This window comes from Lissotriton helveticus, chromosome 8 (genome assembly GCF_964261635.1).
Source record: "Lissotriton helveticus chromosome 8, aLisHel1.1, whole genome shotgun sequence".
Taxonomy (NCBI): Eukaryota; Metazoa; Chordata; class Amphibia; order Caudata; family Salamandridae; genus Lissotriton; species Lissotriton helveticus.
In genome coordinates this window covers 38,780,787-38,798,615 of record NC_136069.1, presented here as the reverse complement: position 1 = coordinate 38,798,615, position 17,829 = coordinate 38,780,787, and the positions used below count along the sequence as shown (strand labels likewise).

Here is a 17,829-nt window from a genome sequence, read left to right as displayed (position 1 = left end):
AGCAGAAAAAGCTGTGTAAATGTTCTGAATGTGACAAGGCGTTCAAGCAAAAATACCAGTGACCACTGTTGGAGAGTAGGGTCTGCTTCCTATGGTTACCCCCACTTTTTGCTGTGATTCTCTTGTTTTTCGACTTTATACTGGCTGTGGCCCTGCTAATCAGGACCACAGCCTAGCTGTTCTCTCTCTAAATGATAACCATGTACTTTAGGTACATACCAGATTGGGTATTGGGTCACCTCTGTGAGTCCCTGTATAGCGCACCATAGGTACCCAGGGCATAGGTGCATCCAAGGCCTACTAGGGGCTGCAACATGTATTATGCCACCCCTGGCTGGCCCTACAAACTGTCACCACAGGTCTGTTCACACAGCCTGGGTAAGGTGGTGTAATCACCCCTTACTTATAGTATCCCTATTTCTACATTTATATATAGACACATATACACCTATAAGCCACTCCTATGGTAGGCCTCGACAATCCTGGAGGCAGAGTGCTTGGTTTTATATGAGAGGATGCCCTAGCATGAGCTGAGCCCCTCTGCCACTTTTGGAACCATGTCCTAATAGCTGTTCTATGATATAGCCATACCATATTCTCTTAAGTGCATTATAATCCTCGCGGTTAATACTAACTTTGGTTTGGCTTTATCAAAACATGTCGGGTAAGGTGTCAAACACTTTGGAATACTACCCCCCCTGCCAGTCCTGGTGGCGGGGATAGCATTCAACCCTTCTAGAGGGAGAAGACATGTAGTTACTGTTAAACCCGGTAAACGTTAAACAGAGCCCCAGCATCACAAAATGGATGCTGCTGCCACAGACATGAGTCTGACCTCCTGCTGCTGGACGAAACTCCGGCAGGGGAGGCTTGGACAATAGGTTTCCTGTCGAGGGAGGTGCTCCATGCATAGTCCAGTCCAAACCGGTTGCTGGGGCCCTCAGCCCCAGCTCTGGTGCAAAACTGCACAAAGGTGTTGTAAACGAATCTAGGACCCTAGTGTAAAGTTTCCCGATTCATGCCCTTATATAGGTATAATAATTCTATCCTTATATAGGCATAGAAATCATTACCATATTCGGACTAAGCCTTGCAGCCAAAATACGGCATGGCTACTTCCACCAAGTTCCGAGAATCGACAACGATTTCTTGGAGAAACCCGCCCTCAGCAGCTCGGGACTTCCCCCTGCATGAATATTAAGTTATCCAAGAAATCCAGGAGTTTTCAAAGAATTCAGTCTTTGAGTGACGTTATTAAGTCCAATCATGCGTCAAACTCTGCACCTTCAAGGTATAAATATGCCCACATTTGCCCAACCAAACACAGGGTGGTTTTGGAGCAGATCAACTAACTACTTGCCCGACGCCCTGCAGGAGCAAGTGCCAAAGGAAGCCGACCCTCCAAGCTGACGCACTGAGAGACGCTGTCCTTTCTCTTGCCGAGAAATCCAGCTCCAGTGTTTCCAGGCTACCCTTGCGGGTTGCTGGGAGATCGAGTCCTGAGAGTGAGATACAAGTTCTCCTTCATTCTAAAACCAAGGTACGGAGCTGATTAGACCCTTAAGAGAATTCTTGGAATAGATTCCTGGCAGAGAAACTACTAAACTTAAACTACTCCTCACTTACTTCTTCCCTCGTACTAGACTTAGGTTAGGTACACCGGGGTAGGCGTATTTTAGAAACACCAGTTGAATACTTTTAGTCATCATTTTATCACTGTATGTATTTTATACATTTTAGGCAACTTATGGCTTAGAAACCATATCATGCTTTTACAGTACTACTTTATGATAATGTTCGCATTATATGCCTTGTACTTTATAACCAGTTTTACTATTGTAGCAGTTCATTTCCAATGCTTGAGAAAGAAGACTGTTCAATAAATACCTTTTCATTGAAAACGCCTGCCTCTCTATTTTCTCATCACCTCTGGTGAAACGAAGCATGCACGATTGACTCAGTGAAATAGCTGTCTATTGTTTCCGCGACTCTAGAGATTGCTTTCTTAATTATTGGAAACAAAGTTGTCATGTTTATGCGGTTGTCAGAAACTAATCCCTTCTTGTTTATTCGAGAAAGTTTCTAGTGACCTCTGAGCTAGCTGGCACACACTATTAAGTCTAATATATTCGGTAGAGACCTAGTAGACCTCAGTCCTACGTCTAAACTACAGTATATATTATTCCAATGCGCAGAGCCTATTGGGAATAAAGGAACTACACTACATGGCGCCCAACGTTTGGTAAGGCGATAATTTAACGCTAGATACTAGAGAACTCAGTCGTGCTTTTCACACAGACCTCTCTTTCCCGTAAAAACTCCAATAGACGTCTGGAGTGGGTGAAAGGGCATAATATCCGCCGAAACTGAGTAGGACTAAAATCCTATGTATTAGTTTCTGGTTCATTCAACATTGAAGGATACAGTGTTCCAAAATATTGTGCACCTAATCTTTGTTTCCTTGAAACTTGTTCTGCAAACTTTCATTAAACAATGTCAAATAACGACAACAACGCAACCGGTGGAGCTGCAGTAAATGCGAACGAACCGGGTTTAGACGTTACAGGGTTTGATGAAACCGATGAGGATGCTATAATCATCCCGGTAAATATAAGAAAAACCATAACTATAAAACTTACAGAAAATGGGGTATCATCGAGAGGTGGTAAAGTTATATTTGTGATAGAGGTACATGAATATCGACAGACAGAGGTATTCTATTCATGGATTACTTTTCCACAAGCAAATCCAGTAACACAGGAGTTCCACTACTACAAACCAGAGGAACCTCCAGCGGAATACGTTCCTTTTGAGGACGTTGAAATTCCACTAACTTACCAAGAGCATCAGCTCTGGTTTAATGGTGCCCTACAACATCAAAATCACATTACCAGGCTCGGTCCACTAGGTAGACCAGGAGCTACATGGCCGGTACTAGCCAGCTATACACCACATCCTGACATAGAGAATATGTCAGATAGAAAACGGTTAGCTCAGCTGAAACAGTTAATTAAAATACATAGACAATTGGTTCAATATGTCATGCGGACTATAACAGTCCAACCTGCCATAAAAATTCCACAGCACACCCCGTACCAGGAAAAAACAAAAACAAAATTACACCTCAGACTATACAATCAGTCATTGGTAAATTACCCGCAACACGGGAACAAATCCCGTTCTGGTTAGCTCAAAAAATGACCCAAATAGAGGCAGTATTTCCTGATAGTACATCTCATGAAAAACACAGAATTCTGACAGTCTGTTTACCAATGGGGATTGTACCGCATGTGGAGGACTGTGACACTTGGGGTACAGTTTTTGCTTCAATCTACACAAAAACACATGGTGTACCATCAATGGCGGTAATACCAGACGTTCTGAGACAGATTCAAAATGAATACGGTCCAGAAACTGCTTTAAATCTGGGTATGAAATTACTGAAAGATTTCAAACAGGTCTCAGCTATATTATTAGCTAACATTAAAGGTGAAGCAGCATCCGTGGCAATCCGCCAAAAATTAAATGAAACAGATATAGCAGAACAACCATATGAGCTTGCTAGAATTATTGAAAAATCCTATGAAGAATTAGGTAGAGATAGTTTAGGGGGGAAACCTTTAAAACCCCAACTAACTGAATATCCTGAAAAAGTTTTTATTAAAAAGAAGTGGGAAAATAATAAACAGATTCCTCCTAGAGAAAAACATTCTCAGTCCAGAGGAAGATCAGGGAGACAGGTCTCCCCCACGGGAGCCCTCTGAAAAGAGATATAACCTTAGAAATGGGGATAATTTAAAAAAACCTGACAGATATCAAGATAATGATACACGTCCCTCTCGATCTTTTCAGACTTCCTCGCAGAAATCGGAAAGAAGAGGACGGTCAGAACACAAGGAAGAACGTGTCAAGTCCAAAGACAAAGAACCCGTTCATCAAAGTAAAAAATCTCAATTTTCGAAAAAGAAGGTGGCAAGCATAAAAATCAGACATGCAGTGGGCTCAAACAATGCTAGACAGTGCAGCAGAAGTCCGCATAGTTCGCAGGATCCTGAAGGATCATCTGGAGACAGTGGGCATGAATTAATACATTCAAGTTGAAACTGTGGACACCAGGGTTAGTGTACCCCGCAAGTTATATGAAGTAACACTTTGGATGGAGGGGGACATAACCAGAAAAATAAAAGCACTATTTTGGGAAAAGCTTTCTAAAGGCTATGACATTCTTCTAGCTGACCAAGACTGGCCACCTGAATTTGTTGGAGTGCCCACATGGCGACGAGATAATTATGCCAGCCTTCTCAAATCACATTCCAATTCATAAAAAATACACATATGCCAGAAAATGGGCAGTAGCTCATGCTCCAGCATTATATAAAAATCATGTAGGATGGGATGAGGACTCTCCTCACCATAAAATCCAGTTAAAAAATCAGCCCACTGCACATAGGCAGGATCCAGTTAAGCAAGAAGCTAAAAAACAAGTCCAGGAGATTTTAAATCAACTTGAATACCAAGGGGTGATTGAAACATGCACCTCACCATTGAACAATCCTTTGTTTCCTGTCTCCAAACCAGACAATTCATATCGTCTAGTGTTGGATTACAGACACCTAAACTCTTGTTGCAAAACTTTTGCAGTATAACATGCCCATAGTGCAGCACTAATGAATAACATAGTACATAAAAAATATAAAACAACATTAGGTATTTCAAATGTTTTTTTCTGTCACAATATTGCACCAGAAAGCAGACATTTGACCGCTTTCTCAATAATGGGGACGCAGCGACAATTCTGCCGTCTCCCCCAGGGATTCAAGAATAGCCCAGGGTTATTTTCAGCCAGGGTAACAGAGTTACTACAAACGTACGATGATGAGGCATTATCTTATGTCGATGACATCTGTCTTACGGACGATGACTTGGACGTACACTTAAAAAGAGTTAACACCATAATACTTGGGTTCGCATCTAAAGGGTATAAATTCAACTTTAAAAAATCACAAATTGCCCACCTCAATGTCCCATTTTTGGGATATGAGTTGTCAACTGAAGGCAAAAGCCTGGCAGCAAACTTTCTAGAGAAATGTGCGCTGCTCCAACCTCCAAAAGCGCTGAAAAACGTACAGTCAATTCTAGGTTTCCTGGATTTTGGAAGAACTTATGTTCTAAATTACGCAGAAAGGGTTAAACTCTCTACGAATTAATCAAACCTGATTTCAAACAGATTAATTGGACACAAAAACACACAGAAATTTTGCGATCAGTCCAGACAGACATGTTAGTGAAAACACAACTAGACACACGCGAAAACATGCGCAACCTTGTGATCCGAATTATCCCAGGGAGATGCGGATTCACGTACATAACCATTAATGAATGAGAAATGGTACCAGTAGCTTACAAATCATACTTGTACACACAAGCAGAAATGAAATTCACTTCTACTGAGAAAATTCTGATAGCGGTTCAAACAGCAGTAGCAAAAGAGAGAGCTCTCGCACAGGGTAGACACATAATGATCGTTACACCTGTACCCTCCTTAGAGGCAGTAACAAAGGCAAGCATTCCTAATGCAAAAGCCTTACATCAGAGATGGATACAATGGGTTAACTCTCTTGCTGTAACAGGCGTTGAATACGTTTTTGATCCCAGCCTGAAAACACAAGAATTTCTCCAATATGAATGTCCTCTGCCGACCGAGATTCTGCCTCTAGAACTTTACGGCTGTATAATATATACAGACGGATCAGCACGAACCGCAATTGGGGGTAAACAAGCCTATAGTGCTGCGTGAGCGATTGTTAAAGGTCGCTGGCGCGAAGGCAAATTTAGACCTATGGTCACTAAAACTCAATCACTCGGAGACTGTACAGCTCAGCGAGCTGAACTACAGGCTTTCAAGATGGCGCTTGAAAATACCGATCGCGAATTCCCCACACTCATAGTGTGCGATTCATATCACTGCATCCAATCTTACAATGAGTATGTGCAGAACTGGGTTCAAAACGGTTTCAAATACGATAAAGCATAAAATGCTTTGGGAGCAAGTAGTTCTTTTACAGAAAGAACTACAAAAGACTCACATGATCCATACTGTCAGTAATCCAACGATTTTCCACAGGAGCGAAGATTAAAGTTCCACACACTTCCAACAAACAGCACCAGGAGAACCAGAGTATGTGCTCACTAGTGTTTGTTCACTAAAAGTGTGGGGAATAAACCAAAGAGTGACCACCACTCTTCCCCAGATGATGTAGTCAGGTATTCAGTCGCAGCAGCTTGAAGGTTTAGGAAACTGTAAGAACACAAAGAAGCGTGACAATATACAAAAGATACACTAGATCAGAGACCACTATAAACATTGACACACAACAGTAGGTTTTCACTCACCCCAAAACTGTGTTGGAATCACTCTGTATATCTTCTTCCAATAAAGGTGATAATTGGCAGGAAGAAGCAAGAGAGTCAAAGTGCAAACAGGGCACCCATAAAGCTGACTAAAAATATCTTTAGGAAGATATGGCGAAATGAAAGTAACACCTCACTTTGTTCGGCTCTAGAATAAATGAGCGGAACACACAAGAGTGTACGGAAAAAAAGGAAATACTGGCACGCCTCGTTGTCCGGCTCCGGGAGAGGAGCGGAACACACGAGAGAGTGCGGGTAAACAAAACAAGGTCAAGACTCGTTGTCCGGCTCGGGGAGAGGAGCATAACACACGAGCACTGGAGGAAGAACAAAACAATGTCAAGACTCGTTGTTCGGCTCTGGGGGAGGAGCGGGACACACGGGCACTTGCGGGTGAGACTCGTGTCCGGCTCTGGGGGAGGAGCAGAACACACGGGCACTTGCTGGAGATACTCGTTGTCCGGCTCTGGGGGAGGAGCGGAACACACGAGCACTTGCAGGAGATACTGGTTGTCCGGCTCTGGGGGAGGATCAGAACACACGAGCACTTGCGGGGCAGGACAGGTACGTGAGACGGCAGAGCGCTTTGAAGAGGGAAGCTCCGAAGAAGGGGAATGCGGAGCTCCCTAAAAGCCGCTTTGTAAGAACGGAAGTCCAAAAACGGCTCGCCGCTCAACATAGAATGAAGGGGGAAACAGAGCGTACAACACGCCACCAGAAGAGGAGAGGGGTTATCGTTCTAATAATATCGAGCAACCGCTCGAACAGGAGCCAAGGTTCTCAAAGACAAACAGGAACTGGAGTTAGGGGGCTTGGTCACAACTAGGAAGCAGTAAGCCAAGCAAAGCGTTACGGTAGAGGCGGGCTCTTAAGGGCTCCAGGGACCGTCTCACAAATCAGGGTTTTGTCAGAAAGGGAGTAAGATACCGATGTACGTTTGTCAATGTGGGTCTCTGACCTCTACCTAAATTCTTCTCCTAACAGTTCTCCCCCTAAAGGCCTCCTCCCTGGACTAGGTTTTGTAGGGTGTAAGGCATGAAATCTACGGAGTAGTCTAGGAGCATGAATGTTGTCTGCTGGTTCCCATGATCTGTCTTCCGGGGAATAACCCACCAAGTCAATGAGATATTGAAGTTTACCTCGATGTCTGCGAGAATCAAGGATTTTATTCAGTTCATATTCCTCTTCGCCTTCAATGATAATTGGAGGAGGAGGATATTGAGGTACTAAGGGAGGTGAATACTTCTTGAGCAGTGAACAGTGAAATACAGGGTGTATTTTCATATTTGCAGGTAACTGCAAATAAAATAACGACCTCATTAACTAAAAGATGTAATACAGAAGTATGCATTACTATGTATAAAACAGGAATTGTGCTGATACAAGCAACGAACAAAGAACTCGAGAAATTTGAGATAACTTTCCAAACGTTAAAGGAATCCATAGAAAGACCTAATCATCAACAAAACATGACCCCACCAGATATCACAAATGACATAAACAACTCTGTCACCAGAGAAGCCAACCAAACGGACTGCCGGAACAATCATATCCCTAACGCCGGAGATTTACCTGAAACTGCGATGGCCATACCGGAGAAGGAGATTGAAAGGATAGCGGTATCTCCTAACCCTCGAAACAAAGAGAAGAACCAGGCACCAATGGAAGAGCCGTTGCCGATACCACACGACGCCACAACACCTGAAGAGGGTGGCTCAGCTCCGAGTGAGTCCGCCTATGAAGATATCTACAAAAAGAACAAGGTAGAGGTTATCGACCTTCCCCAACCTCCCTCGAATGCGAGTCTGGAGTTCCATAGATCCTTATCCAGAAAAACACCCTCTACACCTAACAACATGGGAAGCAATGGAGACACCCCTAATAAAGTCAAGAATCATAACAAAACTAAGGATACAGCGGTAAGATCGGTGGCAATGAGAACAGACCTTTCACGGAGGAGAGTAAAATGTAGAACGCATACAGCCAGGTCTATCTCACATAAGAAATCTACCCGAACACAGAAAGAAGTCAATGAGCTCAAGAAACTAATAGGCAACCTTGCACAAGACTCGATGAATGTCGCAAAGACAATTGAGAAAATCTGGGAGATGACGATAAATACGCACACGAAGGTCTCACACATCCAGAATCTTGTACTCCGACCCAACAGACCAAACAGGACCAATCCCTTATCAAATGAAGAAGCCCTGGCCTTACTTCGATCTTATGAACAACCGGCTCGGGGAAAGGAGGAGTATATCGAAATTGTACCTATTGACTCTAATAGAACGTCCAGAAAGAATGACAGGAAAGCAATCCACCACAACTTACAACATATTCAGGTAACTACAACCGAAACTGAAAATGAAAACCCCGTTAACTCACAGAAAGCCCTGAAATGCCTACTTCTTAACTGTCGTTCGGCAACTAAACATGCGTCAGATATAGCCGCCCTCATCATCAACAAGGAAATCGACTTGGCCATCCTCACGGAAACATGGCTCAGTGAATCATCATCTCCTACCATTGATCTCCTAGTACCACCTCAATATAACATTGTCAGGTTAGACAGACCAAGGAAAGTGGGAGGAGGTATAGCGTGCATTCACCGTTCGGAGATTAAGGTCAACCAATTCCAATCTGACCCCATAGAATCCTGTGAATACCTTGGTCTTAACATAAGTTCACTAAATAATCAAAGCTATAACCTGCATGCGTTCTACCACCCACCGGGAGATAACACAAAGTTCACAGAGCAACTAATAGAGATCATAACTGCCAACTCTTACTCGGATGCCAACAACATATTCCTAGGTGACTTTAACCTCCACTGGGACGACGGCAATGACAAAATGGTTAACTCGATTAAAGACTTCCTCAATGAGCTAAACCTTACGCAAGCATGCACCCAGCCCACTCACTCACAAGGAGCGACTCTAGACTGGATTATTTCAAGAAACAAAGAGACTTCAATCCTTGCTATAGACCCGTGTGATTGGTCTGACCATCACGCCATAACATTCGCGATACCCACAATGAAAAAGGGCAGGACTGTGCAACCCCGCAAGTGCAAAAAACTGATTCGAGATACAAAAGAAGCTAATATTGAACTACTGGTTGAAAGATGTGAGAAAGACCTGAAGCCTCGTAACAACAGGCAGAATGTCAATGTCAACGAGCTGACGGATCACTACATAACCTCGATCGGTAATATAGTCAATGACACCTTGCCTCAAAAACTGAAAAGTGTCTCAGAAAAGCCAAAAAATCCTTGGTTTAATGAGGCATTGAACGAGGACAGGCGAAAACTGAGAATGGCTGAAAGGAAATGGAGACAACATCCCTCCTCCCCTGAGCTGAAAGCCCTCAGAAAAACTAGAAAACAATATAACAAAAAGATAATCAACACCAAAAAAGAATTTATAAGGGCTGAACTCGACAATGCCACAAACAGACCAAGAAAACTCTTCGAGATCTTAAAACAACAGTCTAATAAACTAGCCAAAACGACTCAAGAGAACTCAAAAATTCCCATAAGCTGCGAGGAATTCTCTTCATTTTTCACGGAAAAAAACAAACTACTAGAAGTTGAGCTCACAAGTGCAGCAGCTAACCTCATGACCCTTCCTCACCTATAAATGAGGCTAATGCGACAACTGAAGGTCTTCAAACAAAAAATAAGGCAAATTGGGACACATTTGAACTATATGACCAGGGAAAGATCGCCAAAACGCTAGCAGAACTTAGACCGAACAACCACTATCAAGACCCTTTACCGGCAAAGTGTGTAAGAGAAATCAGCCACACCCTAGTTCCGATCTGGACTGAGATAATAAATGCTTCACTTGCACAAGGGACCCTCCCTGACTGCCTAAAAACTGGGCAGGTAGTTCCCATCATCAAAAAACCGACAGCGGATGCAACAGACCCGAAGAACTATCGACCAGTGACCAACATCCCTTTACTTGCCAAACTTATTGAGAAATGCGTGCAGGGCCAACTGAGTCAACACATCGCTAAGTTCTCATTACTAGATGACTGCCAATCAGGTTTCAGAACCGGACATAGTACTGAAACGGCGATCCTGCATATTGTTGATGACGCCTTACAAGCCCTAGACCAAAATCATGCGTGCCTACTGATCCTACTAGACTTGTCATCAGCATTTGACACTGTAAATCACGAATTATTGATGACCAGGCTACGAGACAGGATGAGTTTATCTGGAAACGTACTGAAATGGTTTAATTCCTTCCTACAGAACAGGACACAACTATTCCTGGTCAACCAAGCAATCTCCTCCCCGTGCCCTAACGCAATAGGGGTCCCGCAAGGTTCAACGTTATCCCCAGATCTATTCAACTTGTATGTAGAACCTCTCACGGAGATTCTTCGAAAGTCACAGATTTCCTATCACATGTACGCAGACGACACGCAAATATATATGAAGATCGCCTGCCGGGATGACATTGACCTAATGAATGAAACATTAAAGCGAGCGTTACAATGGCTAACAGCTAATCATCTGAAACAATGCCAATAAAACAGAATTCCTACTAATATCACCAGCAAGGAGTCAACCAGAGGTAAAAGAATGGACTAAATTGGTGACTGCGCTAAACTGTACTCCGACCCTAATTAACTCAGCTAAATCACTAGGAATTACGTTAGATGAGAACCTCGACATGAAAGACCACATCAACACAATGGCCAAGAGCGCCCGTTTCCACCTGAACTATCTAAGAAAACTGAAACCCTTTATCTCAGAAGCAGATCTAAAACTGGCTATCCAATCACTAGTGATCTCGAGAATTGAATATGGCTGCACCACGTTAGCTGGCCTACCGAAAACATCCACTGCACCACTAAAAGCCTGTCTCAACGCTGCGGCAAGACTCATCACGGGAACGAGGAAATTCGATCACATATCTCCCCACCTAAAGGCACTAAACTGGCTACCTTACGAAGCTAGAATTAAAATGAAGATGGCCTGTATTACCCACAAAGCGGTTCACTACAACACACCTACATATCTAGCCAAGAAAATTAAGCTATCGGGAGGTAACAGACCAACTAGAAGCGCTAAAGAGTTGCTAGTACGACCGGCCTTCTTCCGGAAGAAAAAGACCTATGACCGAGCATTCTCCGGGGCCGCCCCCAGAGTCTGGAATTCACTCCCTCCTAACATCAGGGTGATTCAAAACACTGTAACATTCAAACGGGAACTGAAGAACCACTTGATGAGTAAATACCCTACATAGAGATACCTACTGACCATTAGTATGAACACTCAAGACAAAAGAAGATCGGACTCATCATGAATAATTTGAAGATCAATTAGACAAATGACTGATTCCCGATCAAGCCTCGGCTGTACACTTTAAGGCTACCTCATATATATGTGATCTCTACACTGTATCTCACACCCATAATGATATCATTCTCTACCCTACTTGGTTTATCTATTTAATCCTTGCCACAAGCTAAACCTATTCAACTCTTATTGCTAATTACCCATGGACTTGTACTGATAATGCTATGTAACCCTACCTCACCGAGCCTGACGATATGACTATGACACAAGCTAAGCCTATGCACCTCCTAATGCTAATGACACAGGCGTTAGGAATATATTTATCTAATCACCCCTGATAGCATATCGCCTACTACCTCATATATGTTTGTTGTTATAATTGCTACTATAATGTCAATCTGTAATCTGTAATCTTTTTATGTTAAGCGCTCTGATACCCACGGGTCTTGTCCGCGCTATATAAAACACTATAAATAAATAAATAAATAAATAAACTGTAAGTGTAAGGTTACTGGAGAAAGTACTTTTTTGATTACATATGGACCAAGGAAACAAGGTTGTAGCTTTCTGGATCCTTCTAATCTCGTATTTCGTGTAGATAACCATACTTTCTCTCCTACATGGTACTCAGGCTCAGGCGTCCAATGTTTATCTGCTTGTTTTCTCATTAATTCTTTCGTTTTAGCTAACTCATTGGATGCTTCTTGCCATCTGACTCTGAGGTGTTGATGATGTTCCTGCAAAGCCGGTATTCTATTAATTTCTGTAGGGAGGGTAATAGGCAAAAACCTAGGATGGTGGGCAAAAGCAAAGAAAATGGGAGAGACACCAGTAGAGGAGTGGACACTGTTATTGTAAGTGAATTCTGCCAGAGGAAGTGGGGCACCCAAGTACCTGCAATCGTGGTTAACAAACATCGGAGGTATGTTTCTAAAGTTTGATTTGTGCGTTCTGTTTGTCCATCAGTTTGCGGATGGTATGCAGTGGACAATACCAAGTGTCTTACACATACCTTGCCAAAATCGGGAAACAAACTGGACACCCCTATCTGAGATGATAATAGATGGTAAGCCATGTAACCGCACAATGTGTTCTATAAAGATCTGTACGAGTTCTTTAGAAGATGGTAATTTCTTTAAAGGGATGAAGTGGGACATCTTTGTTAACATGTCTACTATAACATATATGGTAGTGAACCCTTGACAATTAGGGAGATCAGTGATCAAATCCATGCTGATACTATGCCATGGTGCAGGGGGTACTTCAGTGGGTTTTAATACACCAGTGGGAGTGCAGTGAAAAGCTTTCTGTCTGGCACAAGTGGTACGAGAATTTACAAACACGGAGATATCTTTAGACATATCTTTCCACCAGAACCATCGTTGGCATTCTTTCAGCGTCTTGTGGCTTCCCGGATGCCCTGCCATGGTGTTATTGTGGCACCATTGTATAAGTTGTTGTTGTAGATTTGCCGTAGGTATGTAAAGCTTTGCATCATGATAATATAGATCATCTTTGATGGTATTTAAAGGTTCATTAGTCCACTCAAGACTTGGAATGTTAGCGTATTGCATCTTAAGTTGGACCATGAAATCAGAGGTTGTTTCATCTCCATGTTCCTCCACCCCTATGATCCTGTGATCAGGAATGATGGATGGGTAGGGCTCACAAGTGTCAACTGAATAAGGTCCTAGACGAGATAAAGCATCCGCTTTACCCTGTAATGAGCCAGGACGGTATGTGATGATGAAATCATAGTCACTAAAGAAATTAACCCATCTCATTTGTCTAGGGGTGAGAGCTTTTGCAGATTTAAAAAATTGGAGGTTTCTATGATCAGTAAAGATGGTTAGCACATGTGGCGACCCCAATAATTAATGACGCCATTCCTGAAAGGTTAACTTTATAGCCAATAGTTCTCTCTCCCCTACTGTGTAATTTTGCTCCGCTGGTGCCAAGGTCTTGGAAAAATACGCAACTGGATGCAAATGACCCGTATTTTTATCTCTATGAAACAATACTCCTCCTACTGCATATTGCGAGGCATCGACTTCCACGAAATAAGGTTGCGTATTGTAGGCATGTTTGATTATGGGCGCTGTAGTGAACTTGTTTTTTAGGGTCTCAAAGGCCAATTCGGCCTCTTCGGTCCAATTAAACTGAACCCCTTTTTTGAGAAGACGAGTAATAGGAGAAATCAATTCAGAAAAATGGTCACTGAATCGCCTACAAAAGTTGGCGAAACCTATAAAGGATTGTATCTCTTTAACAGAGGTAGGACTGGGCCAATTGACTATGGACTTGATTTTATGAGGGTCCATCTTTATCCCATCGGATGAGATTACAAAGCCCAAGAAATCTACTTGAGTCGTGTGAAATGTGCTTTTGTCTAATTTGGCATAGAGTTGGTTTTCTTGCAATTTGTTCAAGATTTTTCTAACATGGACAACATGTTCTAGTTCTGTCTGGGAATAGATCAATATATCATCTATGTAAATGATGACAAAAAGATTGAGATACTCTCTGAAAATATAATTGACAAAGTATTGAAACGCCGCAGGGCCATTACAAAGCCCAAAGGGCTTTACACGATATTCAAATAGGCCGAATTTGGTACGGAAGGCCGTTTTCCATTCATCTCCAGCTTTGATGCGAATGATGCGAATGATGCGAATGAGATGATAAACACCTCGCAAGTCAATCTTAGTGAATATCTTTGCTCTTTGTATTTGGTCTATTTGGTCTAATAATACGGAGATTAAAGGGAGAGGATATTTATTCTTAATAGTGCTTTTATTCAAGGAACGATAGTCCAAGCATGCCCTTAAACCACCCTCTCTCTTAGGTATAAAAAAAAAGAGGAGATGACACAAGAGAGGTGGACAGACGTATGAAACCTTTCTCTAACATCTCATCCAAATACTGCTAAGATATTCAGTCTCAGGGACGGTGAGGGCATACACCTGACTTATAGGTAACTGTGTCCCTGGGATCAGATCTATCCGGCAATCTTAGCTACGATGTGGAGGTAGCTTAGTGGCTTCTTTGGCATCATACACGGCTTGAAACTCTTTGTGAATTTCTAGTAACTGAGAAATCTTTCTTCTTGTGAGTGTATAGCACAACATAAAGGCGGGATATTGTCACTTGCCTCATGGTAACATTGCAGAAGACAGTATGAGGATTTTAAGGTGACTCTCCTGGCCTTCCAATCAATGTGCGGGTTGTGGACTTGTAAATGACACAGTTCAACAAACTTCTTGTCTTGGCCTGGCTAAGATAAAGGATTTAAATAAACCGTCTATACCCAAGCCCATATCTGAGAGTAATGGTACAACAGAAAAGGAGGTAGACGTACAATATATTTTAACACAAAACAGAACTAATCCTGATTGGACCAAATGGCTAATCTAGCCCACAGACACTAATAACTGTCAAGATAGATTCCTGAACAAAACACAGGGGTTTAAAATGAACAGGCCAGGCCCAAGATACTCCCAGAGACAACATCCAGGGATAGTAACAACAAACAGTGTAGGAAAACTATGCCTTGAGTGGCTTCTGTCTTGTCTGAGTTAAGTTTTAAGGCGGCTGTTCTTCATCCACTCTGCTACTTCTTTCATCCCTTCGTGTAGGTTGTTTCTGGCGGTGGTTGGGTCTTTGGTGAGGGAGAGGATCAACTGGGTGTCGTGGGCGTAGGAGATGATGTTGAGGTTGTGTTGGCGCGCGATGGCTGCGAGGGGGCTCATGTAGACGTTGAAGAGGGTGGTGCTGAGTGATGAACCTTGTGGTACGCCGCAGATGACTTCGGTGGCCTCTGATCTGAACGGGGGGAGGCGGACTCTCTGGGTTCTTCCGGCGAGGAACAAGGTGATCCACTCCAATGCCTTATCTTGTATTCCGATGTTGCTAAGGCGTTGTACTAGGGTGCGGTGGCAGACAGTGTCGAACGCTGCGGAGAGGTCCAGGAGGATGAGGGCTGTTGTTTCCCCGTTGTCGAGCAGGGTCCGGATGTCGTCTGTGGCTGCGATGAGGGCGGTCTCGGTGGTGTGGTTGGCTCGGAATCCGGACTGTGAGGGGTCGAGGGAACCGTTGGATTCGAGGAAGGCGGCAAGCTGACTGTTGACGGTCTTTTCGATGACTTTGGCGGGGAACGGGAGGAGCGAGATGGGGCGGTAGTTCTTGAGCTCGGTGGGGTCTGCTGACGGTTTCTTCAGGAGGGCGCTGAGCTCTGCATGCTTCCAGCTTTCTGGGAAGGTAGCTGTGTTGAAGGAGCAGTTGATGATGTCCCGGAGTTGGGGTGCGATGACGGAGTCGGCCATGTTGAAGATGTGGTGGGGGCATGGGTCGGTTGGTGATCCGGAGTGGATGGTGTTTATCGTGCATATGGTGTCTTCGGTGCTGACCGGGGTCCAGGCGCGGAGGGTGGTGGTGGGGGGCTTCGGATCTGTGGTTGGGGGTGTGGTCGGGTCGCCGAAGCTGTTGTGTATGTCTGCGATCTTGCTGTGGAAGAACGAGGCAAGAGAGTCGCAGAGTTCTTGTGAGGGAGTGATGTCGTTGTTGCCGGCGCTGGGGTTGGTGAGCTCTTTGATGATGCTGAAGAGTTCCTTGCTGTTGTGGGCATTGTTGTCTAGTCGATCCTTGAATGCAGATTTCTTGGTGGTGCGAATCAGCTGGTGGTGTTTGCGGGTGAGGTGCTTGAGGGCGGTCATGTTGTCTGTGGTCGGGTTTTTTCACCAGACTTTCTCGAGGGTGCGGCAGTTCTTCTTGGAGATCTTGAGGTCGTCATTGAACCAAGAGGCTTTTTTGCTTCCTGGCTTGCTGGGATTGTTTTTCAGGGGTGCGAGGTCGTCAGTGCAGTTGGAGATCCACTGTGCGAGGTTGTTGGCTGCTTGATTGGGGTCCGTTGATCTGGCAGGAGGGTTCTGGTTCAGTGATGAGGTGATCTGGTCGGTGGTAATCTTGTTCCAACTTCTGCGGGGAACCTGTTGCGGGTGGTGGTGGGTCGTGGCCTTTTTGAAGCTGAAGTGGACGCAGCTGTGGTCTGTCCAGTGGAGTCCCGTGGAGTGGTTGAAGGAGATGTGCTTGCTGGAGGAGAAGATTGGGTCGAGCGTGTGTCCGGCATAGTGGGTGGGGGTGTTTACCAGTTGTTTGAGTCCGAGATTGGAGAGGTTGTCCAGCAGGATGCTGGTGTTGTTGTCATTGTTGTTCTCCAGGTGGAAGTTGAGGTCCCCTAGGAGGATATAGTCATCGGAGGGGAGGGCGTGTGGGCTGACAAAGTCAGCGATGTCTTCGCTGAATTGTGTGCGGGGTCCTGGGGGTCTGTAAATGAGTGTGCCTCTGAGTGTGGTCTTGGGGTCGGTGTGTATCTGGAAGTGAAGATGCTCGGCGGCTGTAAGGGTGTCGTCGGAGCTGGTCGTGATGCGGATGGTGTTCTTGTGGACGATGGCGATGCCTCCTCCTATTTGGTTGATGCGGTCCCTTCGGATGATCTTGTATCCGTCCGGGATGGCTATGGCGATGTCGGGCGCTGATGAGGCGTTCATCCAGGTTTCCGTGAGGAAGGCGACGTCTGGAGTTGTGGTGTCGAGTAGGTTCCATAGTTCCACGGCGTGTCTGTGGACGGAGCGAGTGTTGAGCAGGATGCACTTCAGGTGGTTGAAGTTGGTGCTCTGCTTGGCGTCTGCGGGTGCAGTGTAGGTCCTGATGCAGCAGAACTTGCAGGATTGGCAGGTGAAGGGTCTGTGGGTGTGTCCGGCGGGTGGGATGGCCTCGGCAGGGGCCAGGGAGTCTGGCGCTGGGCGCGGTCCAGGCGGGGACGGGTGTAGACGGGCTTGCCTTTGGCGCGAGGGCGCACCTGCTGCGCGTTTGCCACTCTGCCATAAGTGGAGAGTGGAGGGGGGCTGAGCGAGGGAGGAGCAGCTGGGAGGCAGGAGTGGGGTGGCGAGTGGGGAGGGGAACATAGATGCTGGAGGGAATGGGGGTGGGGCCGCGGGGGAGCAGCGGCACGGAGCGGGGTAGGTCAGCAATAGAGACGGCGGTGGGGGCGCAGGGCGAGCAGGGGCACAACGATGAAAAAATAAATAAACAGAGCACAGGCACAA

The 17,829-nt window shown here is 44.8% G+C and overlaps 1 protein-coding gene across 1 annotated transcript in view; it reads left to right on the top strand.

The window, feature by feature from the left end:
- The window catches only part of LOC144772297 (uncharacterized), a 444,202-nt gene that overhangs the window by 72,128 nt on the left and 354,245 nt on the right, over positions 1–17,829 (top strand). The window contains 2 exon segments of the mRNA XM_078656524.1: positions 7–58; positions 6,941–6,957. Of these exon segments, the coding sequence (XP_078512650.1) occupies positions 7–58; positions 6,941–6,957 (69 nt within the window).